Source organism: Myxocyprinus asiaticus, chromosome 32, assembly GCF_019703515.2.
Source record: "Myxocyprinus asiaticus isolate MX2 ecotype Aquarium Trade chromosome 32, UBuf_Myxa_2, whole genome shotgun sequence".
NCBI classification, from domain to species: Eukaryota; Metazoa; Chordata; class Actinopteri; order Cypriniformes; family Catostomidae; genus Myxocyprinus; species Myxocyprinus asiaticus.
This window is the reverse complement of record NC_059375.1, coordinates 1,309,827-1,337,737: the sequence shown is the minus strand read 5'-3', so window position 1 is coordinate 1,337,737 and position 27,911 is coordinate 1,309,827. Positions and strand designations below refer to the sequence as shown.

Here is a 27,911-nt window from a genome sequence, read left to right as displayed (position 1 = left end):
ACTGTTTCATGCAACTATTAAAAAACAAATCGCAACAAACTAAACCCATTATATGTCTGACTCATGATTCAAAAGTAGTTTAAAACTCTAGTACGATAGCACTGCAATAACGATTACATAATTTTGTGGACACCACGTTTTGGTATACAAAGACAAATATGCAAATACAGAGAGTGTAATAATAAGTCACAGCAATAGTATTACTATATGGTGAAGAAAAGTCATGTAAGATCCGTAAAGTCGATTATTAAATTGTGCTAGTCAAAGATGCCACAATATTTTATACACAGTATTTTGTTAAAAGAACCTGCGTAAGATGAGAAGTTTTAAGGAGATGCAAAGGCAGAGATGCAGCAGTATAATTTTCAGAACCCATTGGAGTTTTATTTTGGATGCAAATGAAATACACATCCTCACTGTCGGTTTAGGATTATTTCTTTAAGATACCATTTAATGTCAGTGGGCAAAACAGCTATCTGTGATTTAGCTTTTGCACTGATTGTGGTAACTGCAGGGGCTCGACACGTCATCCAAACATCCAAAAGTTATTGGTTGGAGCGTTTTATCACCAAGCAATTAAAAAAAAAAAATACACACTCACCTTAAAAAAACAACAACAAAAAAAAACACCGCTTTGTCAGTGCATGAATGTGAAAGGCTCCATAGGAATCCATCATTTCTATTAAAAATCTTCATCGTGGACAAAATAAGCATTTGGTGTGAAAGGGTGTTAAGGGTGTAGATGTTGTAGTGTTCAGTGGAGTATCCTGTGCTGTATATGTGTGGGTTTCTAAAGGTGTAGTAGGTGTTGTTGTACTCACTGGAGGAGCTTTAGATCCTGATGGAGGTGGAGGCAGCAGATCTTCTGGCTCTGGATGATTCCAGTGTCTCGCATTATACACAGCTTTAGTAGGAGACTGCAGAAAGAATGTAAACAAATATTTATAATGATGGTGTTTTCACACTAGAGTGATCAGTGAAGACCAGAGTCCTGTTAATGTTAGAGCTCAGGGCCCGTTTTCACAAAGATTTTTATCTTACCACTAGGAATTCTCCATAGAGTTCCTAGCTAGTTTCTCTTTAAAACTGGAACTTTCATGAGAGTGAGTCATTAAAATAGACATGCCCACTCTTACGAAAACACTGCCTGTTTACAGAGTCTTGAGCTGTCACAGAGACCGGTGATATATCTCATGACACTTATTTCAGTGATATCTTTCAGGAAGAAGAAACATTTTCTACATACCATTCCATAAAAAATAAAAATCTCTTTCAGCACTTTTAATATTTCACTCAAAACCTTCATCTCCGGTGTAAAGTTGTTTCAGTTCACGGCAGAGGTGACTGCATCCCTAACTATGTTTACAATAATGAAAATACCATTCTGACTTTTAAAATGTCATTATAATATTCTAATTCTACGTGGCAGCCATGCATCGGATAGTTTGTGATTCTGGAGTATTATTTTAAGTGTTAGGCATTTAGTGTTATACTCTTAGACTCTTATTTACAAATCCTAAAATTAGGAGTGACATGCACATCATTTTTAAGAGTTTTAGCCATAAGATTTTTTGTGAATACATGTCAAGAGTTTAAAAACGTGGGTTTTGAGTAGTTAAAATGAACAAGACTACAATTCATAAATGGTATGAACACTATCCACTCTAATTTGAAGTGAACTACTAATGATCTCTTAAATTGCATTCGTGGCAGATAGATGCATGTGTTGTCCTATCCATAAACTCTTAAGATTTTTGAGGTTTTTATCTAAAATGGTAAAGAGCTGTCACTAATATTCAGAGTGGTAGTCATGTCGATGTCAGAAATTACAAGTCAAAGCAGAGTAATACTGTGAAACTAGATTTTTACATTTTTTGGAATTGCTATGTCACTTCTAGAGGATTATGGGTACATGCTTGGCATTGCTAGGCAGAGTCTAGTGTGTTCCGGGTGGTTGGCTGGCCCAAAAGAGTTAAGAGCCCACCCCCTAATCTCTAGATATGGTTTGAATCGCTCCATATAATAACCATGGGAGATCCAATATAAGTCCACAGGATTTTTGGCCTGTTTTATTGTGTGCCAGTTAAAAATAATATGTCTCATTGCTTGGTAAAGTAATAGCAAAGCTCTCCTCAACAAGCCACATATATTGAGGTATCATTCCACAACACAAACGGTGTGGGACGAGTTATGCACTGAAGTTTAACACTTAGGGTTAGGGATTTGAATAAACTCCAAAAGTAGTAATAAAATACCAAAGCTTGCCTAAGCAAACACCTCTGATGAGACTTGTGGGGGCTGGAGGATAAGGTGGAATCGAACTCTGGTTCGAAACCAAGCAATCGAAACAAGCGTGGAAAAACTGAGAATAAATCTGACATCCAAAAACACATCAGTCGTATAGATAATTGCCTTTAAATATTATTCAATATACAAAGCCTTCTGCTATACCTTGTACAAAGGTGGCTATACTCCATCTCCATCTGTAATTAAGTCTGTAATTAAAAGTCATTAAGAAGTGCTACATTTCTTGGATTGTTTGTGTTGGCGGAGTGTGAATTGAAGTGCAGGTCGTTTGTCTCAGCATGAGCGCATTGAAAGCAGACCACAGGAAAACTCTGTAGAAGAACAACTTGCAAAGGATGCCAAATAGAGTCAAACAGCAGGCACTGACAGCGCACAAACAGCCAAGAGATGAGGGGGTGATAAAAGTGAACTTGGCAACCATATGAGACGTAGGCACAGTCCACTGGCCAACACTGAAACTGGATTATTAATAATAATGAAAAGAGAAGAGTCTGGCCCTGGAGGTAACTCTGCTGGAGACTGCTTTTAATCTTCTGTAATTAAGAAGTGTTCTTCAAGCTAGTGGGGAGTGAAAGTCTAGCTGCACCCCATACAGATCTGCTCAAACTTGGTTTGACTCTTCCAGAAGGTCTTGCAGAGGGAAATCAAAACCGCCCCCCCAAAAAGAGTTTTATCGGCAAGTTGGAATCCCCTGTAAAGTCTGGGAATGACGCTGCCAAGTCAGAGACCCAACAGGGCTAGACAGGTCTCTCATTCTGTGGGCAGCTCTGACATGTATACTGCCCTTTTCTGCAATAAATTAATTTCATTCCTCCTCTTCTTTAAAAAAAAGCAAAAATCTGGGTTCCAGTGTGACAATGGAAGTGAATTGGGCCAATCCCTAAATGTTAAAATACTCACTGTTTCAAAACTATAGCCTATTAAAACATTTATAAATAGCCTATAATATAAAATAAATATAATTCAGATCATTCAAATACATTACATCATATGCACATACTGTGGCAGCAGACAAGTAAAGCATTTAGACAATTCAAAAAGTGTTTTTAAAAGTCAAAATATAGTTTGTATTATTTCCATATCATTAAACATAACTCTATTATTGGCTTAATTCCGCTATTTTTAATTGTTGGTCTATTGTTGGTACTCATTTGTCAGGCGGACGCTTTGAGCATCTCAATTTGGCCTCACTAGTTTTTAGTGTCTCTAGTCATAAACGCTGTGTTTAGGATGCGGTGTTAAGTTTAAAGACACCAGTGTTCATCATCCCCATTTTACTGATTCCGACCTGGAAATACAACTCCAATTCCGAAAGAGTTGGGACAGTATGAAAAATGCTAATAAAAACAAATAAGGGGTGATTTGTAAATTATATTTTCACCCTATAATTATATTGAAAGCACCACAACTACACATAATATGATGTTTTATCTTGTGAATTTTACATACATATATATATTTAAATGTACAATAATTTAAAATCAGATGATTGCAACATGCTCCAAAAAAGTTGAGACGGGGGCAATTTAAGACAAATAACAATTTGGGGGGACGCGTGATGCCATGCGAGAAGCAGACAAGTGAATCACGATCTCTGCGCACTTTGCTAGTTTTTTTAATTATTTTCATGTTATAATCCGGTGAGATTTGATACACCCAATTACATATTTATTCTTTGAGGTATACATGGCAAATAAGTCTAAATCCTCAGACTCTGGAGACTTTAAAAGACACTTACATGTTCAAGCTTAGGCCTCTGACGGGACTGCGAGCTGGGGACTCGATTTGGAAGGCACGTCGGGAGAAGAAATTCAGCGAAAACTGTCCAACATCTCGGTGATGCTGACGAAGGTTGTTGCTGACTTGGAGGATCTCGCTGTAATACGTCAATCGATTACGGTAATGCAAACAAAATTCTCTGAGTTGGTCACAAGAGTGTCGGATGTTGAGAAACAGATTGATTATCTGGAGTCATCGGAAAGGGAATTATCCGCTAATCCGCCCGCATCCAAAACGGACTTGGAACACATTTTGGAAAAACTGGAATATATTGAAAATATGAGCCGAAGGAACAATATACGGATTGCTGGAATTCCTGAGAATGAAGAGGGCAGAGATATGGTGAAATTCCTGGACAAGCTCTTCCTGAGTCTGCTCAACATAACAGGCCATAAACTGGAAATCGAGCGAGCTCACAGAGTCCCGGCTCGCGGATCTACTGAGGGAGACAGGCCCCGATCAATTCTGGCCAAATTTCTGAGATCATCCGATAAAGATCTCATGTTGCACCAGGCAAGGAGCAAAGGAAAGCTTTCTTGGAAGAATCACAATATTTTCTTGTTCCCGGACTCTACAAATTCGACAAGAGAGAAACACGATCGATTCAAGGAATATAAGAAACTTTTACATCAACGGAAGATCGCTTTTGCATTGATGTTTCCGGCCAAACTGAGAATAGAAGCTTAGAATGGTCGCAAAGTATTTACAAGTCCAAAACAGGCACTCTCCTTCATAAACACAATGGAGTAAGCCATTTGATGTTTCTTATATAAGTGGTTTGACTCGCTGAATATACACTCGTTTGTCTGAGGAAGCTGGGTGCCATTTTTTGTTTCTTTTTGCGTTGGTTCCGCCTAGCGGCTGGAATTTGTTTTGTGGAATGACACTTTCTTCAAGAAATTTTTGCATTGACAGAAGATCGTTTTTACACTGAAGTTCCCGGCCAGATTGAGAATGGTCACTATGGATAACCGCAAAATATCTACATGCTCACATAAAGGACGTCTTTTATAAAGTTGACGGGCTGAGTAAGTAATGGTGAATTTTTTTTTTTTTTTTTTTTTTTTGCGCGACCTCTGAGTGAGTTTGGCTCTTGATCATCAGAGGAACTGGGATACCTGTTTTGTTTCTTTTTTGTTTTAGTTCCGCCTAGCGGCTGGAGGTTTTTGTGGAATATTTTTAAGGGACATTAGAATGATTATGTCATCTGCCATACTCCTAAACAGCTGGCTCACTGAACAGTTGTTTGTCTGTCCGAGGAAACCGAATGGCTTTATATCAGCTGGAGTGTGTTTTGTGGAGGAACACACCTTCGAGACAGTTCTGTGAATGAATCTACATGTTCTTTGTGTTAATTCTGCCTGTTGGCTGGGGTCTGTTTTACAAAGTATTTTCTGTTATGTAATTTTGCCTCACAAAATTTGTATAGAAGCACCGGACTTGAGCAATCTGACAGCAAAGTTGTCGCGGGGGCTCTCATAGCCATACATGGACTCTTTGAATTTAGAGGGATTGACGGCGGTTGGCGCTGTCATGCGCGGGGTTAATGCGCACGTTTTTCTTTTTTCTGTTTGTTTTGTTCGGGGGGAAGTTTGGTTTGATTGTTGTACTAATGGGGAATGTGGTCTGTATAATCTTGTTTTTGACACACAATTAATTTTTTTTATTATATCAATGTCAAATGTTAATATGGTGTAGGTTATCTCTCTCCACATGGAATGTGAATGGGTTGGGGGCACCCCATAAAAAGAAGGAAGGTTATTTCTTTTCTTAAATGTAAGAAATATGATAGTGTTTCTTCAAGAAACGCATCTTTCCCTGCAGGAAGCTGAAAAATTTGGGAAGATATGGGGTGGACATGTTTTCTTTAGTGCTGGCTCAAGTAAGAGTAGGGGGATCATTATACTGATAAACATCTACAATTCAAATGTCTTAGAGTAAAGATAAATTAGGAAGAGTAATTATTGTTTTAGGAGAAATTCAGGGGCAAAGGTTGATTTTGGCTAATATTTACGCATCTAACGCTGATGATCAGGGCTTTTTAATAGATCTTGAGGGGATGTTGCAAGCTGCGGACACCCCTCATGATATAATATTGGGAGGAGACTTTAATCTTTTGATGGACTCAGTCCTTGATCCCAGTGAAGCAAAAGTGTGTAAGCCCCCTAGAGCAACATTGACACTTCACAGGATGTGTAAAAATCTTGATCTTACAGATATTTGAAGACTTTTGAGCCCCTCTGGTAAGTCCCTCATTTCATCTGTCGTTGATTGCTCAATTGGAAACATTTTAGTCTCAGATCATGCCCTGGTAGAGGTGTTGCCAAATACGGAGAAAAATAAATCATATAATTGGCGCTTATGTTAAAGACTGAAATCAGTGTTTATATGGAGACCAACTGGTCCTCAGTATCTTCTGTGGGCGTGGCTTGGGAGGCACTTAAGGTGGTTCTTAGGGGTCGGATCATACAGCATGCCTCATTTACCAAAAAATCCAAAGCATGAGAACTCGTGGAATTGGAAGAGAATATTAAAAGTGACAAAGCAGAGCTGAAGCGCAGGATGTCGCCTGATGGCCTCAGAGAATTGACTTGATTAAAATACAGATATAATGCTATTTTGTTGTGGAAAGTGGAGTTTTGGTTGTTCAGGGCAAGACTTTGAGTCGGGGGACAAGGCAGGAAAACTTCTGGCAAGATATATAAAGCAGAGAGATTCTTTTTCTATCATTCCCTCAGTGAAATCTGCTGATGATGAAATTTTTACCTTGGCTATTGATATTAATAATGCCTTTAAAGAATTCTATCTTGATCTTTATAGTTCCACGTCTTCGTCTACTGATGAAGATATTAGAAAATTTGTGGAACCATTAGAACTCCCTAAATTGACGACTGAGCAAAAACAATTATCTTGATTCTGAGATAAACTTGGAGGAACTTGAAGAGATAATTAAGACCTTGCCTACAGGTAAGTCTCTGGGGCCAGATGGCTTTGCCGCTGAGTATTTTAGATCTTATGCTACAGAATTGGCTCCACTTTGTTAGAAGTTTATATGGAATCATTAAAGAATGGAAAGCTTCCCCCAACCATGACATAAGCCTGGATCAGTCTGATTCTTAAAAAAGACAAAAATCCAAGCGAGTGTAAAATTTACCGTCCAATTTCCCTGATTCAGCTAGATGTTAAAATTGTCAATTTTGGCTAACCGGTTATGACATCTCTTATACATATAGATCAGGTGGGGTTTATTCGGGGCCATAGTTCTTCTAATAACATTAGGCGTTTCATTAATATCATGTGGTCAGTGGCGAATGATCAGTCTCTGGTCTCTGCCATCTCACTTGACGTCGAAAAGGTGTTTTATATGGAAGAATGGGATTAACTTTTTAAAGATTTTGGAAACGTATGGGTTCGGAAGTACATTTATTGGTTGGATTAAGTTACTTTATAGACACCCTGTAACAGCGGTACAAACAAATTGATTCATTTCAGATTATTTTACTGTGAATAGGGGCACTCGGCAAGGTTGCCCTCTTTCCCCATTATTGTTCTGTCTTGCCCTGGAACCATTAGCAGCTGCGATAAGAAAGGAGGATGATTTTCCAGGGGTGGTGGCGGGAGGTGTGGTGCATAAACTTCTGCTTTACGCGGATTATATTTTATTATTTGTCTCTGACCTCACTAGATCTATGCCTTGCCTCTACAGAATTATTAATTCCTTCTCCAAGCTCTCAGGATACAAAGCCAATTGGTCTAAATCTGAAGCTTTGGCTCTGACAGTGTACTGCCCAGTTACGGCTTTTCAGCCGTGCGCCTTCCAGTGGCCCAAACAGGGGATTAAGTATTTGGGTATTTTATTCCCAGCAAATTTGTCTGATTTAGTTAGAGTTCATTTTGACCCTTTAATAAAAAGGTTTGAGCGATGTGGACAGGTGGGCTTCATTACATTTATCGATGATTGGGAAGATTAAATTTATTAAAATTAATTGTATTCCAAAATTCAACTACTTACTACAGTCTCTCCCTGTAGATGTCCCCCTCTCTTATTTCAAGCAATTTGATAGCATAGTGAAGTCCTTTATTTGGAATGGTAAGTGTCCCAGACTACATTTCAACAAACTACACAGGCCGATTGACAAAGGTGGGCCAGGCCTACCCAGTATTTTGTTTTATTATTACGCTTTCAGTCTCAGATATTTGGCTCATTGGTCGCTTCCACCTGAAAGAGCCCCTCCCTGGTTTTATATTGAAAAGGAAGTTCTTGCCCCTATTTTGCCACTCCAAAGCCTTTCTATCAAACTAACCGGAGAAGTTAAAATCACACCCCATTATTTCACATTTGCACATGATTTGGACAAGAAAGGCCAGAGTATTTGATTCGGACATTTATTTAAATGTTGCCTCAAGCATATGGCTGAACCCCAAATTATGTATCAACAAGTCCCCTTTCTGCTGGTCAGAGTGGATTGTGAGGGGGGTTACTACACTCGGCGACCTGTATGAGAGTGGAGGGTTGAGATCTTTTGAGAATTTGGGTAATCATTTTGGGATTCGCAGATCTCAGTTTTATAGGTATTTACAACTGCACCACATGCTCTGTACTGTTTTTGGCAGTAGCACACACCCCCCCTAAGGTGGCAGGTGCTTTGGGAGAGGTGATTGCTGCTTTTGGAAAGGGTCATGATGCATCAGTGTACTACTCCCGGCTAACTCAGTGTCTGGGGGAAGGAGCGTTAAATTCTCTTAAGAGATTATGGAAGAAAGATTTGAATTTGGTATTGGAGGAAGGAGTGTGGACTAAGATTCTGAAAAATGTCAAGTCTGTATCTAGAGATGCAAGAGTTCACCTTATGCAATTTAAGATTTTACATTGATTTTATTGGACCCCTTCTAGATTATATAGGCTTGGTCTTAAAGACACACCCACCTGCTGGTGATGCCAATCAGAAGTTGGAGATACTACCCATGTTTTTTTTTTGGGGTGTGTTAAGATCCAAGATTTTTGGTTAAAGGTTCAGAATTATTTGTGTGATGTTATGAACGTTAAAATTTTGCTTTGTTCCAGACTCTATGTTTTGGGTGATGGGGCGGTCATGAATTTGGGGGACATTCACATTAAAAATTGGGTTCTGACCAGTCTCATGATCGGCAGGCAAGTAATTTTAAGCGGTTGGAAGTCAAGTGGAGCACCCTCTTTTGTGGTGTGTGGAAATGGGGAGGGTAGCTGCATTTGAGGAAGTGGTAAGTAGAAGGCTGGGGTTTAGGGACTTATTTGTTAAAAAATGGGGCAAATATGTAGTTTTTCTGGGGGACTCTTGGGGAGAGAATGTGGAGAGTGTAGTTTAGTTTAATCATGTATGCTTATTATTATTTTATTTATTCATATATATATATATATATATATATATATATATATATATATATATATATATATTCATATATATATTCATATATATATATATATATATATATATATATATATATATATATATATATATTTTTTTTTTTTGGATTGTGTGTGTGTGTTATGTGGGACCACAGGGGTGTTCGTTGGGGGTTAGGGTGGGATTGTATTAGTGGGGTTTAAATGTAAAATGTTGATTCTTCGTATATGTGTAGAGTTTTTCTCTGTCATGTGTATATGAATTAATAAAAATGTTAATTACAAAAAAAAAAAAAAGACTAATAACAATTTGATGAGTTTAAATAATAAGGCGGTGTGAAACAGGTGAGGCAACTGTGTCATAGTACTCTATACTGTATAAGGAGACTCCAAAAACAGCCTAGTCCTTCAAGAGCAAGGATCATTCAAGTCTCATCAATTTGCCAACAGATGCTTCAGCAAATAATCCAGCACTCTGAGAACATTAACCTAGTTTCCATCCACTTTTCGCGCTTTTTTGTTATCGACAAAGTGAAAATGGGTAAAAAAATGTTTGCAAAAATTTGCCGTCTTCTGCCTGTTTAGATTCAAATGGCCTTTTATCGATAAAAATGGTGTGTGTGATGACATCATGCCTAAAAAAAACACTGTCGCATAAGTTTTGGTTTATCACAAAATAAATCTGCCCTTAAGCTGTTTCCATACAGAAATGTGTGTATATCGCTAATTGTGTACCTTTCGCCTCTCAGATGTCCCTAATTTTGTTCTTTGTAAAATGGGGAGCGTATTGAGAGAATTCATTGAAATTAATCAGCTTACTGTCATTTTAATTTCACAAATAAATGCAATCAGAAGAGGAGGAATTGCAATCAAAAGGGAGCAGTTGCATTTCTGATAGGACTGTAATATTGGTCCTGATGTTGTGCCTATCACAGGTTGCCACCGGTTCTGACCCGAAAGAGAATCTTCATGGCCCTGTTCAAGCTGGAAAAGTGCACCAAGTAGTGGGGGAAACTTTCAGTCTTAGTATAAGGACCATCCATCGATGTGTAAATGCTGTGTGCACAGCTATTAAAGAAACATTGATGCGGTGTATCAGGGTTTACATATGATACATTCCTGATATTCAATTGGCTATTTTGAACAATCATCTAATCTAAAGCATTGCCATCACAACTGCATTATGTCCTGCATATTTGTCCAGCAACATTTAATGGCCAACTGAACTTGATTGTCATCTAAAATTAATTTTGGCATCGTAATGCAATTTACATTTTCTGAAGAAGCTCAGCAAATGCGATTCGAGGGTTAGATTTTAAATATTTAAATGCTTTAAAATGTTCAAAAGGTCGTTTCTGAAAATTAACTCAGCATTGGACAAATAGTTCTGATATAGTCTTGAAAATTTTTTTTGAACATTCTGAGAATATCATTCAACTGACTTTTTTCATCTACAGAACAGGGTAAGGCTCATTTAAGTTTGTGTAAAGAAAAGGCAAGTATATAGTCTCAATATTTTTTCGTTTGGTAATTTATTTTATTTAATACAGGGAATTTTGCTGGCATTTTTTCAAAAGTATAAACAATTTTACAGAATTGGGCAATGTTAGTGTTCCAAAAAAAGCACACTGAAGCTTTTCTCCTAGTATTGTGTATTTATTTTTAATTTAAAGGGGACCTATTATGAAAAATTCACTTTTACATGGTGTTTGAACATAAATGTGAGTCGGCAGTGTGTACACAACCACCCTATAATGTTAAAAGTCCACTCACTCCTCTTTCTTATATTTTTATTAATCAAAAACAGTGTCTCAAAATGACTGGTTTTCATATCTGCTCTAAAGTGATGTCACTTTAGAGCAGGCCACGCCCACGACTGGTGACGGACTCCACCCTATTATCATAGATCCTCCCCTGAGTGATCGACACACAGTCCGCCATTTTTTTCCATGCTGGAGCTGCTACAGTGAGAAGAATAATGTCTCAGCTTCATAAGCGTCATACGTGTTCTGTTGTTGGCTGTAAAAGTGAAAATAAGTGTCTTCATGTACTCCCGGCATCAGAGCCACTGAAGACGTAGTGGACAAGTTTTGTTTTTGAAGAAAATGTGCCCCAAAATTCGTGTATGTTTGTGCAAATCATTTTACACCGGACTGTTTTGTGAATGAGGGTTAATATAAAGCATATAAAGCAGATTTTCCAAAAATTTGACTCAAGCATGGATCAGTACCAACTGTTCATGTTCCAGCTTTATATCCTGAAGATGTAAGTATCGCACGTTATATTTTGTGAATGTTTGCAAATAGCCTTTCCAAATGTGCTTGTTAGCTGATTCCACGGCTAATGCAGCTAAAGTTACCATTGTCTCATTGTATTCACGGAGACCAGAGCTATGTAGTTATAGCTTGTTTGCACATGACGTCACGTCACTGCGTTGCTGTGGCGTGAAATGCAGATGGAGGGTAGGAAGTGATTTTCTACATAAGAAGCACTATTACAAACTCAAAATGCCTATGTTTTGCGTCTTTTACGGTTGCTCATACATATATGACTGAACTCCGATATTTAAGGTGTCAATCATATTGGTTCTGATTTGTTGTTGCTATAGTATCCGAAGCACGAGCTGTAAATGCACGGCCCTCTTCCGGAAAGAGGGTGGGGAGCAGCAGCATATTTGCATTTAAAGAGACACACACGAAAACAGCGTGTTTTTGATTCCACCCAAAAAGAGGCATTTACAACATGGTATAATAAATGATCCGTGGGGTATTTTGAGCTGAAACTTCACATACACATTCTGGGGACACCTGAGACTTATATTACATCTTGTAAAAAGGGGCATAATAGGTCTCCTTTAAAACATCTTTGTGCACAGAAATGATTTTTTTTATTTATTTATTTTTGTATTGTGGGCTAATTCCATGACTGCTGTCTATTATTTTGAATGGTGTGGAAAAGCAACTTTAATAAATAAACGGGATTAAATTAAATTAATCGCAAAGAGTGGCCATTCATTTCATTGTTGATGACATGTGCATGATACGAGATATTTGTGTTGGCACTCCTGGAAGTGTCATGACGCAGATGTGTTTGCAGCATCGGATCTGTGCAGGTATGCCATTAAGACCAATCCTTAACAGTGCGAGTAATGCTTCATGTACAATAAACTGGCTTTCAAGGATGTATACCTTGTCGTCGTGATTAACACAGGCTAACGATTGGGGTAAATTCTGTCATGTGACACTATATTTTTGCGTTAATGTCAATTTTCTCAATAAAAAGTGTTTCCAAACCAGTTTTTCGCGACATTTGAAGTACTGACAGAGTTTATGCGCTAGAGTTAAACGGGAAAAATATCATGTCGACATTTGTGAAATTGTAACGATAATTTGCGTTTCCATCAGCTAAATCAGTAAACTTTTTGATGCGCTAAACCTTTTGTCACAAAAAAACCCTTGGATGGAAACGTAGTTAATGTTCCTCAAAGACAAATTGGAAGGATTTGGGGCATTACACCTTCTACAGTGCACAATATAGTTAAAAGATTCAAGGAATCTGGTCAAATCTTGATGTGTAAAGGGCAAGATGAAAACCACTTATGAATGCGCATGATCTCTGATCCCTCAGATGTCACTGTCTTGCTGCTAAAGGTGGCACAACCAGCTGTTAAGTTTAAGGGGGCAGTTAGTTTTCACATGGGTGATATAGGTGTTGGACAACTTTTTTTTTGCTTCAATAAAACAAAAAAACAAAATTTTGAAAATGGTATTTTGTGTTTACTCCAGTTGCCTTTGTTTTATGTTATCTCGTTTGAAGATCTAAAACAATTAGTATGAAAAATAAGCAAAAACAGAAGAAATCAGGAAGGGGGACAAATACTTTTGCACAGCACTGTATACTGCCATCCAGCACCGTCTTTTCCAGGGACGTCCCTGCATTTTCCAGCAGGACAACTTCAAACCACATACTGCCTGGATTACAAGTGCATGGCTGTGTGAGCAGAGAGTGTGGGTGCTAGATTGGCCTGCCTGCAGTCCTGACCATCTCCAATTGAGAATGTGTGGTGCATTATGAAGCGCATTAGATGGCAACGAAAATCCTGTACAATTGTGCAGCTAAAGACCTGCATAACGGATGAATGGGGGAAATCCCACTTTTTAAACTTAAGCATTTGGGCACTGATGACACAATTTAAGTGTTATTAGAAGAAATGGTGATGTTTCACAGTGGTAAACACTCGACTGTCACAACTTTTTTGGAGTGTGTTGCAATCATCTGATTTGAAATTACTGTATATTTTCTTCTCTCTTTTTTAACCCCTTTTCTCCCAATTTGGAATGCCCAATTCCCACTACTTAGTAGGTCCTCGTGGTAGCGCGGTTACTCACCTCAATCCAGGTGGCGGAGGATAAGTCTCAGTTGCCTCCGCTTCTGAGACCATCAATCCGCGCATCTTATCACGTGGCTCGTTGTGCATGACACCGCAGAGACTCCCAGCATAGGAGGCTCATGCTACTCTCCGTGATCCACACACAACTTACAACACGCCCCATTGAGAGTGAGAACCACTAATCACGACCACGAGGAGGTTACCCCATGTGACTCTACACTCCCTAGCAACCAGGCCAATTTGGTTGTTCAGGAGACCTGGCTGGAGTCACTCAGCACACCCTGGATTCAAACTCGCGACTCCAGGGGTGATAGTCAGTGTCAATACTCGCTGAGCTACTCAGGCCCCCTTATTAATATACATTTAAAAAAAAAAAAAAAATTAAATTCACATGGTAAAACATCATATAATGTGTAGTTGTAGAGCTTCCAATATAGCAAAGGGTGATTACAATTTACAAATCACAAATTTTTGTTCTTATTAGCATTTTTCATACTGTACCAACTTTTTCGGAATTGAGGTTATAATTAGAAATGCACGTGCACTTTACTCTTACACACCCCTAAGACTTGTAAAGAAAGTATGGTTTGACATTTAGCTATGCTGTGCACGGAGGGGGAGAGAAGGAAACCGGGACCAATTAAGGCAAAAGTTTAGTCTGGCGAGGATGAGGCGAGTACATCATCCTGACTCATAATCCCCCTTTTTTCCCTTTCATTTGACAAATGCTGTTATTGTAAACAAATCCTTGTACAAAAGAAGTCAAAAGATAAACACGTATGTCCGATGAATCTGTTTCAACATAGTATCTGATAGTAGATGCAGTCCAATGATTGGACTAACAGTGAACTGCTGAGTAATGTTCAGATACACTCAGCCCAAGCTGGAATAATGACTTCAGCTTCAGTTTATGAACCGTGATGTGGAAGGATTAAAATAACAAATGTGACCCTCCAGCACCCGTGCTTCAATAGCCATGCGCTCTAATTAAATTATCTTTAAATATCATAAACGAGTCATTATTTGAAGTCTTAAAAGCTTAGAAAGAGAGAAAGGCTCTGCAGTTAAAAATTAAAACTTTAGCAGAAATCTGGAGCTCTCAATTAATTCATCTACGGACAGGCCTGTCTTCAACTGAATGCATCAAAACCAAATGATGCGTTTAAAAATACATGGCCAAAAGCCACATGACCCTCAGAAAGAATAAAACAAATAGTATGGACAACTGAATGAGTGAATTATTGATACACCACAGTTGAAAGAAAACAACATGCAATATTTTTTCCCAAATCTTCCAATCAGACATTTATTTCCTTTTAATGTCCCCCTTGAACTTTTTCACCACCTGACCCCGGTTTAAAAACAGTTGAAAAATCGTTTAATCATTTCATCTTTAAATACGGGACAATCCCGTATTTTACTTCCTTGGCACTGCAGATTCTGTAGTGGCAAAGTGCGGTCAACGGCTGTGCATGAAACACTGTCAGTATATTTTTTCGTATTCTGTTCCATCCATAAGAATGCAGATATTTAAGAACTGTTAACAGAATGTCTAATTATTTGATTCCAGTATTTTAAAAAATACTTTTAAGTTCTCAATAAGAACCAGGGGCCGAATTCGTGAAAATATAAAAAAAAAAGAAAAGAAAAGAAAGTTCTTAGGACAAATTATAAGTAGTTTGTAAGAGCAAAGTTCTCAAATATTTTCTTCAGAATAAAATGACAGGCTTTGAAATTGTCTCATCATACTGGCCTGCTCTTGAGGTTCCCTTGTCTAATACAACAAATTAAATACTTCAATAGTGGTAAATCGTAACAATAAATGTATCTATCTTTTAACCTTTTTTAAGTACCAAGCACCTCACGAACATAATTTGGTCCAAATTCACATTTATACATAAACAACCCATTGCGACTTCTGACTCAACATGACACAATCACCATGCAATTTAAATTTAGGCCTTCAGTGTGATTCATGCCATTAAGAAAACACCGTTTCACAATTAATAAGACACCCTATGCCAATGGACATCATACATTACGTCACAGACAACTAATAATACCAACTGATATTTTAAAAACACGTCCATGCACGAAAAACTAAACTTGAAATGACACTGAATGCTTAAGGAAGCTTAATTTTAACTGCAGCAAGATTTGTTTGTTAAATGAACGTCTCCCGAACTAACATTCAAAAATAAAAACAATTTCATGTGAATCTACCAAAGAGATATAATACCTGGAAAAAGCTATCTACCAATATTTGCAATTTAAATTTTGCTTGCAATAAATTTTGTTTCGTCAGGATACACGGTTACTTTTTAAAACTTGAACCGACACTGAAAGCTCAAGCTAGCCTAATTTACACTTAGAAAACTCCTGATGTTGCTATAACAATGCAAAAAGCACTTACCAATTTACTTAGTGAAAATCAGTCCTCCTTTCCTGTTTAATAAATTAAGCAAATCACACGGTCATGCAGAACTTCTTGGGTTTTTAAATCAATGGCGATAGTGGCAGTGATGACAGCCGACTCATCAGACAGTTTTATCTCGCGCTCTACAATTTCAAATTACGTACATCACTTAAAGCTTGATTGCGTCACTCAAGGCCAGCTAGAAGGCCTGGACTGGGACATATCCTAAAGACCACACCCACCAAGAACAAATAAATCAATCTGATTGGCTGATGAATCTGACAATCTGACGTTAGATGTCTATTTACTTGCACTGTTGAGGGATTCTGTAGATATTCTAAAGGGCTTACGTGGTGGAGCTCAGGCTCACGTGCTGCTTCGGCATGTGATTTGTGAACAGCATCACACTTTGCTTGTAAGCATCAAGAAATAAATTCTAATTGGATAAACTTTTCATTTTTCCCTACTCGTCTGTAGATGAATTAGGAGTGGAAAGCAATTGAAAATACATAGGCAAAAAGGTGACCTGGCTGGAGTCACCCAGCATACAAGAAGAATTTTCTTCTTAAGAACATTTCGTGAACTTGGCCCCAGTTCTTGATTTCCAACCCTTCTGAGAACAGTAAAATACTGAGGAATGAGAGAGAGAGAGAGAGAGAGAGAGAGAGGGGGGGGACAGGTCAACAGTCAGCCTGAGGAACAAAAATATAGAGGTGCACAACAGGAGGAACAACAAATGTAGAGCTAAAGAAATGTCTTCACATAAATGATTCATGCAGGAAAATTCATTGTGTAGAGAGGCGAGCAGGTTTTGCCATGGCATGTTCCGCTGTGGCAGTAAAACTCACCATGATATTGAGCTTTGCCCCATTTCAAACACCTCACATTCTTCACTGTCATGAATAAAATCATCCTGCTCCACTCTCTCTCTCTCTCTCAACTATGCCATAAATGAAGACAAGACACAAAAGGAAAGTTCTGGGCTCAATACAACTTATGCTCTATCAACAGCATCACTGACATGCTGTCGATTACCACAGAAAATAACTGATCATTTTAAATGTTTTTTTAAATATTTTAAAATTGAATTTGGTGTTTACTTGGGCTGCCATTGTTTTATGATTTATCTCGTTTGAAGATCTAAAACTATTTAGAATGAAAAATACACTAAAACCGAAGAAATCAGGAAGGGGGCATATACTTTTTCACAGCACTGTATAATGCAACAAGGGGTGCTGATGTCAACTGATTTTAGTAAAAGAACAACCTATCTCTGTGTACAAATAAAATCATGATGCTGATGCCTTTCTAAGGTAATTTTTTTGACTTGTAGTTTTGCTCCAAATCATCAAAAAAAAAAAAAAAAAAGAAGAAAAAAAAACCTGAGCTAGGGAACTTTGCACAGACAAGGTAAGCGATTCTATCACACCATCACATGACTACAATGTGTGAGTCTTGTGGCTAAAACAGCAAGTATATAAATGCTTATAGAATTGCTCCGTTTACTTCCATTTTACCTTTAATATGTGCCTTCCTGGAACCACAATTGTTCCTGTCTTCAAAAATAAAAAACAAAGCAGGCCAAGACACCCTGACAGATCATGGTATTCTTTTAAGCAGCATGGTAGACTTGAAAGCGGCAGTGTCCTTCTGGCACTTGTGTATACCTAAACTGCACACTTGTATACAGTGAACTAATACTTAAACTTCAGACCTCTAATGTCAAATACAGGACCCCCTGAAATTGTGACACATTTAGTACTGTCCCTCACTGGCTGCTCATGGTCAGAATGGACCAGAACATTTTGCTCAGTTATTATTTTTAGGTTTTAAGTAAATTAATGATAACTCCAGAGCATCAGGTGTGCACATAGAGGAAATGCTGTAGCAGTCTTTATAATGGCTGAACTGTCAGCGGGGGTGAGCCACATAACAACATTACTGTCATTATAGATAAAAGCCAAGAATAACACAGTAATGTTCCTTTCACCTTTACTAAAATTCTGCTAGTGTAAAGAAACCAAAGGACAGCAAATCAAACATTTCTTTACATGATTGAAGTAGGGCACCTTTTATTTTGGTAAAATTGACAAAAATACCACCTCAATTTTCTGACAGGGTTATATTTAACTATATAAATCCGAATATACAGTTATTCAATATAAATTCAAATCCAATAAAATTCAAGATCAAATATTTCAAAACATTGAAGATTGTTGAAGTTGTTTGTCTGATTGTTTTTGTTCCACCAGTTCACATTTACTCAACTGTTTAGATTTATACTGCACAAAGATGGCACTTTAAAGAGACATGATTTATATAATTCATACAGTGAATTGGGTGGTAAAACACCACAGACAGCATGTTAAAATAAACAACACTATCAGCAGAAGCAATACTTAGTGAATTACCCATTCTCCAAACACACACACTGGCATCACAAAGCATCATTTGAAAGATGAAAAAGACAGACAGAATATGAAGTGCTGATGTCAGCCTCACCTTCTTGGGTCCACTGAAGATCTTCCTGCTGCTGTCCTTGGATTTCTCCTGAGCTTTGACCTGAGGTTTCCTCACTGTCTCAGACAGGGAGGGGAAATGGACCTCTGGGAACTCCAGAGGATCTGAAACTGTGTAAAACATCAAACAAACATCAGCTTTGTGTCTGCTGAATGCTGCTACTGTCTCTGAAGGTTTTTAAAAACTAATTTTCTGATTTGTTTACAAGTACAGATAATCTATACTATTAAACAAGGATATACAGTTGAAGTCAGAAGTTTACATACACCTTAGCCAAATACATTTAAACTCAGTCTTTTTTTAAATTCCTGACATTTAATCATAGAAAACATTCCCTGTCTTAGGTCAGTTAGGATCACTATTTTAAGAATGTGAAATGTCAGAATAATAGTAGAGAGAATGATTTATTTCAGCTTTTATTTCTTTCATCACATTCCCAGTGGGTCAGAAGTTTACATACACTGTTAGTATTTGGTAGCATTGCCTTTAAATTGTTTAACTTGGGTATCCTTCCACAAGCTTCTCACAATAAGTTGCTGCAATTTTGGCCCATTCCTCCAGACAGAACTGGTGTAACTGAGTCAGGTTTGTAGGCCTCCTTGCACGCAAACGCTTTTTCAGATCTGCCCACAAATGCTCTATCGGATTGAGGTCAGGGCTTTGTGATGGCCACTCCAATACCTTGACTTTGTTGTCCTTAAGCCATTTTTCCACAACTTTGGAGGTATGCTTTGGGTCATTGTCCATTTGGAAGACCCATTTGTGACCGAGCTTTAACTTCCTGGCTGATATCTTGAGATGTTGCTTCCTCATGATGCCATCTATTTTGTGAAGTACACCAGTCCCTCCTGCAGCAAAGCACCCCCACAACATGATGCTGCCACTCCCATGCTTCACGGCTGGGATGGTGTTCTTCAGCTTGCAAGCCTCACCCTTTTTCCTCCAAACATAACGATGGTCAATATGGCCAAACAGTTAAATTTTTGTTTCATCAGACCAGAGGACATTACTCCAAAAAGTAAGATCTTTGTCCCCATGTGCACTTGCAAACTGTAATCTGGCTTTTTTATGTCAGTTTTGGAGCAATGGCTTCTTCCTTGCTGAGCAGCCTTTCAGGTTATGTCGATATAGGACTGGTTTTACTGTGGATATAGATACTTGTCTACCTGTTTCCTCCAGCATCTTCACAAGGTCCTTTGCTGTTGTTCTGGGATTGATTTGCACTTTTCGCACCAAACTACGTTCATCTCTAGGAGACAGAATGCATCTCCTTCCTGAGCGGTATGATGGCTGTGTGGTCCCATGGTGTTTATACTTGTGTACTATTGTTTGTACAGATGAACGTGGTACCTTCAGACATTTGGAAATTGCCCCCAAGGATGAACCAGACTTGTGGAGGTCCACAATTTATTTTCTAAGGTCTTGGCTGATTTCTTTTGATTTCCCCATGATGTCAAGCAAAGAGGCACTGAGTTTGAAGGTAGGCCTCAAAATACATCCACAGGTACACCTCCAATTCAGTATACCTCCTATCAGAAGCTAATTGTCTAAAGGCTTGACATCATTTTCTGGAATTTTCCAAGCTGCTTAAAGGCACAGTTAACTTAGTGTATATAAACTTCTGACCCACTGGAATTGTGATACAGTCAATTAAAAGTGAAACAATCTGTCTGTAAACAACTGTTGGAAAAACTGCGTGTCATGCACAAAGTAATGTCCTAAACGACTTGCCAAAACTATAGTTTGATAATATGAAATATAATTTTGTTTTACTTCAACCCAAGCGTATGTAAACCTCTGACTTCAACTGTACTACTAGATTATTTTAATGAAGTGGAAAAGGGCAATTATAAATGTATGTTTACAAAAACAGCAAAAACAAAGGTCTGTAGAAATAAAAAACAAATGGTATTTATGAAGAATTTCAGTCAGGATTTAGGCTCCATCATAGTACAGAGACTGCACTTTTCAGAGTTTCAAATGACTTGCTCTTATCATCTGATCTCAACTGGATTTCTCTTCTAGTGCTTTTAGATCTTAGTGCTGCCTTCGACACCATAGATCACTAAATTCTCTTGAATAGGCTGGAGAATTATGTTGGCATTTGTGGACAGGCATTAGCTTGGTTTAGGTCCTATTTATACGACAGCTACAACTTTGTAAAGGAGGAATTGTCAGATCAAACTAAAGTTAAGTATGGAGTGCCACAGGGAACAGTTTTAGGGCCTCTCCTTTTCTCCTAATATATGCTTCCCCTGGGAGATATTATCAGAAATTGTGGAAATAGTTTTCACCGTTATGCCGACAATACCCAACATTATATTTCCTCAAAACCCGATGAAATTGCACATTTCTCCAAGTTAGCAGAGTGTATCAATAATATCAAAAATTGGATGGCTAGAAATTTCCTTCTGCTCAATTCCGAAAAAAAACAAAGGTACTAATTATTGGACCAAAAGCCTCTCAAAATAAGCAGCTAAAATATAATTTGACACTCGATGGATGTACTGTCACGTCGTCTACTACAGTGAAGAACTTAGGTGTTATATTTGATACCAATCTGTCCTTTGAAAACCATTTTTCAAATATTGGTAAAACAGCATCCTTCCACCTCAGAAATACTGCTAAATTACGACACATGCTCTCTATGTCTAATTCCGAAAAAGGAATTAATGCGTTCATGACCTCAAGACTAGATTGTTGTAATGCATTACTGGGAGGATGTCCTGTAGGTTCAAAAATTAAACTTTAATTAATTCAAAATGCAGCAGCTAGAGTGCTGACTAGAACCAAGAAATATGATCATATCAGCCCAATCTTAGCATCGCTACATTGGCTACATGACTTAAAATGGACTCCACTGGAAAAGAACCTGCCACAAGCTTACAGTCGAACTGCAATGCACCTTACTGACCTCTGCCAGCATCACCTTTGTCAAAAGATGAACTACACTCTTAAAATGGAATAAATAGATATATTATTTGCAGCCTTCAACAGCCAAATTACAAAGGAAAATGCATCTGTTTGCACTTCCGCAGTTAAATAAGAATGTAAATTCTAAGACATTAGTCATTAATCTTATAGTTAATACAAAAGCTTTTTGTTTAAACACTGGCCCCTAACACTTACTTAATTTAATAATTTTAAACCATGACTTGCACTATATATATATATAAGTAATATTGGCATTATATTCATCATGTTAGCCAGAGGGGAACTGACCCCCACAGTGAGTCTGGTTTCCACCAAGGTTATTTTTCTCCTTTAACCAACATCTTATGGAGCTTTGTGTTCCTTGCCTTAAGCTTGCTCACTGGGGGCTTAAATATGTATTCTCAAGATGGCGCCGAGTATGGCTGCTGCGTTGCAAGCTCCGAAACAACATAGTAGTGTTTTGTTTGTTTTGTTCAAAATTCTTATGTTTTTTGTCTTGGATGTTGTCTGCCTTATTGTCTACGACAGACAAACACTTTTGGACATTGGTTCAGCAATTTCACACCGTAAACCGGACTTCAAATTTCTCAATGCCAACCCGCTGTTTACAAACACGCAAGCGGAGCCCTTTGTCTGGGCAGCACGGCCGCGGAAACGCAAAAGGAAAAGGGGAAACAGAGCCGGCGTTCTCATCAGAGTAAGACGCCGCGCAAATCGACCCCCGCTACCCAGTATTCTACTGGCAAATGTTCAGTCTCTGGATAACAAGCTCTGCAAGCTGAAAGCGCGGATCTCTTTCCAACGAGATACAAGGGACTGCTGCATTATCTGCCTTACGGAAACTTGGATGTCTGCGGAGATTCCAGACTCAGCCATTGAACCCACGGGGTTCTCCGTGCACCGAGCGGACAGAGCGAAAGACCTCTCAGGTAAAAGCAGAGGAGGTGGTGTATGTTTTATGATCAACAAATCCTGGTGTGATAAGAGGAACGTACATTCTATCAAGTCTTTCTGCTCTCCTGATCCGGAATTTCTTATGCTTCTGTGTCGACCATTCTGGCTACCGAGGGAATTCACAGCGGTCATTATCACTGCTGTGTACATCCTGCCACAAGCTGACACAGACCGGGCACTCAAAGAACTGTATGGGAGTATAAGTGAGCAGGAAACCGCACACCCTGAGGCCGCGTTCATTGTGACCGGGGACTTTAATAAAGCCAGTTTAAAATCAGTCACACCAAAATACCACCAGCACATTAGTTTCAACACACGAGGGGACTGGGTTTTGGACCATTGCTACTCTCCCTTCCGGGATGGCTACAAATCCCTCCCCTGCCCACCATTTGGCAAATCGGACCACTCTTCCATTCTGCTTCTGCCCGCTTACAGGCAGAAACTGAAACAGGAAGCACCCACCCTCAGAATGATCCGGTGCTGGTCAGACCAATCAGATTCCATGATACAAGACTGTTTTGATCACACGGACTGGGAGATGTTCCGGTCCGCCTCTGATGACGACATTGAGCTTTACGCTGATAGCGTAACGTGTTTCATCAGATCGTGCGTAGAGGACGTGGTTCCGACCAGAACAATATGGATCTATCCGAATCAGAAACCATGGATAAATAACGATGTTCCCGCGGCACTTAATGTGCGGAACTCCGCTTTTAATTCCGGGAACGCGGAGGAGCATAAACAAGCCAGTTATGCCCTCCAAAAACCGCAAAACGCCAGTACAGGAACAAGATTGAAGGACAGTTTAACACCACCAACTCTAGAAGCATGTGGCAGGGAATTAACATCATCACGGACTTTAAAGGGAATAAAAACTCCGCCATGAACACCGCTGCCTCTCTCCCGGATGAGCTAAATACATTTTATGCTCGTTTTGAGGGAAATAACACCGCCCTCGCGGAGAGAGCTCTCGCGGCTGAAGCTACAGAGGTTAGTTCACTCTTCGTCTCTGTAGCGGATGTAACCCGATCCTTCCGACGGGTGAATATCCGCAAAGCCACGGGCCCAGACGGTATTCCGGGCCGCGTCAGAGCGTGCGCGAACCAGCTGGCTGGTGTTTTTACGGACATTTTCAACCTTTCCCTCTCTTTGTCTGTAGTCCCCACATGCTTTAAAACATCCACCATTGTGCCTGTTCCAAAACAATCAAAAATAACTTGCTTAAATGACTGGCGTCCTGTTGCTCTGACCCCCATCATCAGCAAATGCTTTGAGAGACTAATCAGAGATTACATCTGCTCTGTGCTGCCTCTCTCTCTCTTGACCCGTTGCAGTTTGCTTACCGCAACAACCGATCCACTGATGATGCCATTGCATCTACAATACACACTGCTCTCTCCCACCTGGAAAAAAAGAACACTTATGTGAGAATGCTGTTTGTAGACTACAGCTCAGCATTCAACACCATAGTGCCCTCCAAGCTAGATGAGAAACTCTGGGCTTAAACAGCTCGCTGTGCAGCTGGATCCTGGACTTCCTGTCAAGCAGACGCCAGGTGGTTAGTATAGGCAGCAACATCTCCTCATCACTGACCCTCAACACTGGAGCCCCGCAGGGCTGTGTTCTCAGCCCACTCTTGTATTCCTTGTACACACATGACTGTGTGGCAACACATAGCTCCAATGCCATCATTAAGTTTGCTGATGATACGACGGTGGTAGGTCTGATCACTGACAATGATGAAACAGCCTACAGAGAGGAGGTGCACACTCTGACACACTGGTGTCAGGAGCACAACCTCTCCCTCAACATCAGTAAGACAAAGGAGCTTGTGGTGGACTTCAGAAGAAAAGACAGGCTGCATCTCCGCCTGGTACGGCAATAGCACCGCCCACAACCGCAAAGCCCTGCAAAGGGTGGTGCGAACTGCCAGACACATCATCGGAGGTGAGCTTCCCTCCCTCCAGGAAATATATACAAGGCGGTGTGTGAAAAAAGCTCGGAGGATCATCAGAGACTCCAGCCACCCGAGCCATGGGCTGTTCTCACTGCTACCATCAGGTAGGCGGTATCGCAGCATCAGGACCCGCACCAGCTGACTCCATGATAGCTTCTTCCCCCAAGCAATCAGACTTCTGAACTCTTGATCTCCCACGATCAAAATACATCAACACTGCACTTTATTACCCTTACTCTTATATCTCACACCGGACTGTCATAAATTATATTATTATTATATTATGTTCTCTCTTAACAACTGACTATCAACCGACAGCCTGAATGTCAATACAGTACAATACTGTACATTCTATATATATATACTTTTTTATATATTTTTATTTTTTATTTTTATTGAATAATGTGTATCTATATTGTGTGTATTGTATACTGTACAGTGTATGTTATTATTTGTATATTGTGTTGTGTGTAATTATGTGTATATTAGACTTTAAATTGTGCTGTGTTAATTTGATGTTATTGTAAATTGGTATATGTCTCATCACTGTCACGACTGCTATATTGATCGGAACTGCACCCAAGAATTTCACACCATTGCACTTGTGTATATGGCTGTGTGACAAAGTGATTTGATTTTGATTTTTGATTTGATTTGAATATAAATATCAAATGTGCAAACACGAATTCTTGGCCAAAGTGTTGAATAGAGTATGTTTGGGGCCTAAAAGTACAGCTAGGTGCCCAGTGTAAATACTGACCATGTTTGAGACTGTGACCATGAGCTGTTGTGTGTCTGCTCTGTGTCTCTCTGGGTGAAGAACTGTCCACATTCGTCTCTATAGAAATCAATGGACCCACTACGCCCACAGCAGCCTTCCTCTTGGCCTTCCTCCTTTCAGAGGAACCCTCTTCATCTTCACTGTCGCTCTCACTCAGGTCATCAAAGCCAAAGTATTTAATCCTGTAGTTGGAGCTTCCTGAAGCAGAGTCGTCGTCATCCTCCGCCAGAGCGTCGACATCATCAAACCCAAAAAGCTCCAGTTTACTGCTCTTCACTTTGCTCTGTGTGGGTCTGGATCGACTGCAAAACCAACAGACAAACTGTCAGAACAGTGCACACGTAAACTTCAATGAGGCCAAACTTGAAGAATCAAATTATGAACATGAAAGAATTTTATCCAATTTTGTTTTATCCACACAGCCTTGATAATTTGGCGTTCATTGATTTTCACTTGTCCAATTGTAGGATGAATATTTTGGATACTTTTTGACGACTCAAAAATCTGTGCAAAGATAACCAACAAAACTGATGAATTCAAGGATGTTAGTGCAGTTAGTGCCTAATGAGGTTTAGAAATATTTTCTACAGTTTTGGACTTGGATGGGGTCAAAAAGGTCCCTATCACTATGCTAGTTTACAAGCTGCTTAGAGTTGGAGCTGTGGATTAAGCTGTGGTGCTCAAGTTTGAGGTCCAAAACTAAAACATACTAATGTTTTTAAACAGATCGGGTATCGGTCCAAACAGACCGATCTGAATTCGATACTGTGTGTTAGTTATGGTTGTTACTGTTTAGCTCCGAAAATGACAAAATATCCATAAAAGCAGCATTCATTTAGTCCATATGGCCCCATTTACACCTTGCGTTAACATGCATTTCATATCCAGATAATATCTGGAAATTCTTTAGCTAGATTGCAATTTACAACTTGCAGTCAAATGCATTTCCACTGTGATCCGATAGAAATCTGATGAAAGTGAGTGTCACGTGAGCCACATAGTGATTAGAAAACAGGACAGAGATGCGAGCGAGTAAGGATTTGAGGAGAGAGATGAGATATTCCAAGTGTGTTCCAATGGAATAATTCATGGGATACTGTTCATTGTTCGAGTGACAAGATTGCAAGACGTATTCTGTTGTGTTCTTCACACTGCAAATGGCAGAAATAACAGAAGCAAGAAACCGCAACAGAACTTTAACAACGGATGACTGTAGATTAAACTCATCACATAATTAGCTGTGATAGGTTGTAATGTTGAAGCTGTTAGTTTAACTATTTGTCAGCTATAGTGTAGTAGTAATCCGAGCAATCGTGGAATGAGACAATTCAGGATGACATCAAAACAATTTTGTGCACTGACTGACACAGTTTGTCAACATCAGATCAACTCGCTCATAGCACACACAAGACTTTTTCTTTTGCCTCCACCTGCTGGCTCAAATCTTTAATGTCACAGGGATGAATGAAAATCACACATCTAGCTGCTCTTACACATTTGGAACAGCATGAACATACGCGGAATCATACAAATAAGCACTCTTGGAACGCATCTCTTTCAATCAGATTCGAGGACCGGAACTAACTGTTGTATAATAATTATTATTATGATAATTAATTATATTACCAATTACAATATTATTTAAGTTGACTGGGTTCCAAAATAATAACTGTGTGAGTAAAAAGTGGGGAGAAAAAAGTGAGAGAACTGAATCCACTTGAGTCCAGATACAATGTGAAAAAGAAATGTCCAAAGACAACTGGATTCTTTTCATCTGAAGGTTTTTACTGTAATTACTGTTAATTTTCCTGCTGGATTATCCAGTAGACTAGTTAACAATGAAGTTTTTCTTAATAGGCAACACAATTTTTTTTATATAATTTTTTGTTTTCTCTATTTTATAATGAAATAATGTGTTTGAGGTTTGTTTCTCTTCACAAATAAAAGAGTACTCCCAATCAGTTCCACAAAGTGAGGTATAGATTTCTGAACTGATTAAGAAAACAAACAACACTTGTATCAAATCGGGATTGATATCAGCTGATACTGAGTTCAGGAATTAGAATCGGTTTCGGGGGAGGAAAAGTGGTCTTGATGCACTAAACCAAAAGAAAGAAAATACCAAACAAAACCAAAAAAAAAAAAAGAATATTAAAACAGAAACCAAACAAAAAAAAGCAAAAAAGTGTCAACGGTATACAGGAGTCGATGTGGAGCACATATCAAACCAACAGGGGTGTGAATCTTTGCGTTGAAAGCGAATCGATTAAATTTATGATTCATTGTTTGTTTGTTTTTTTATCAGATTCAAAAAAAAAATTTTTTGGTTGCAAATTCAGAACGATTCAATTTGATTTGATTAACGATTTCATTCTGTATTTTTTTCAAAGCATTTATAGTATTCTTTAAATACTTCCCCTAATGTGTCTTAAGCAAGAAAAAGACAAACTACTTAAGATTGTAAAGTGCATTCAGAAAGTATTCAGACCC

General features: G+C 38.9%; 1 protein-coding gene across 1 annotated transcript in view; it reads right to left on the bottom strand.

The window, feature by feature from the left end:
* waplb (WAPL cohesin release factor b) overlaps positions 1-27,911 on the bottom strand; it is a 98,063-nt gene that overhangs the window by 41,723 nt on the left and 28,429 nt on the right. The window contains exons 4-6 of the mRNA XM_051667787.1: positions 25,401-25,723; positions 18,778-18,905; positions 822-917 (exon numbers count right to left, since the gene is read on the bottom strand). Coding sequence (XP_051523747.1) covers positions 822-917; positions 18,778-18,905; positions 25,401-25,723 — 547 coding nt within the window. The remainder of the gene's footprint in view (positions 1-821; positions 918-18,777; positions 18,906-25,400; positions 25,724-27,911) is intronic.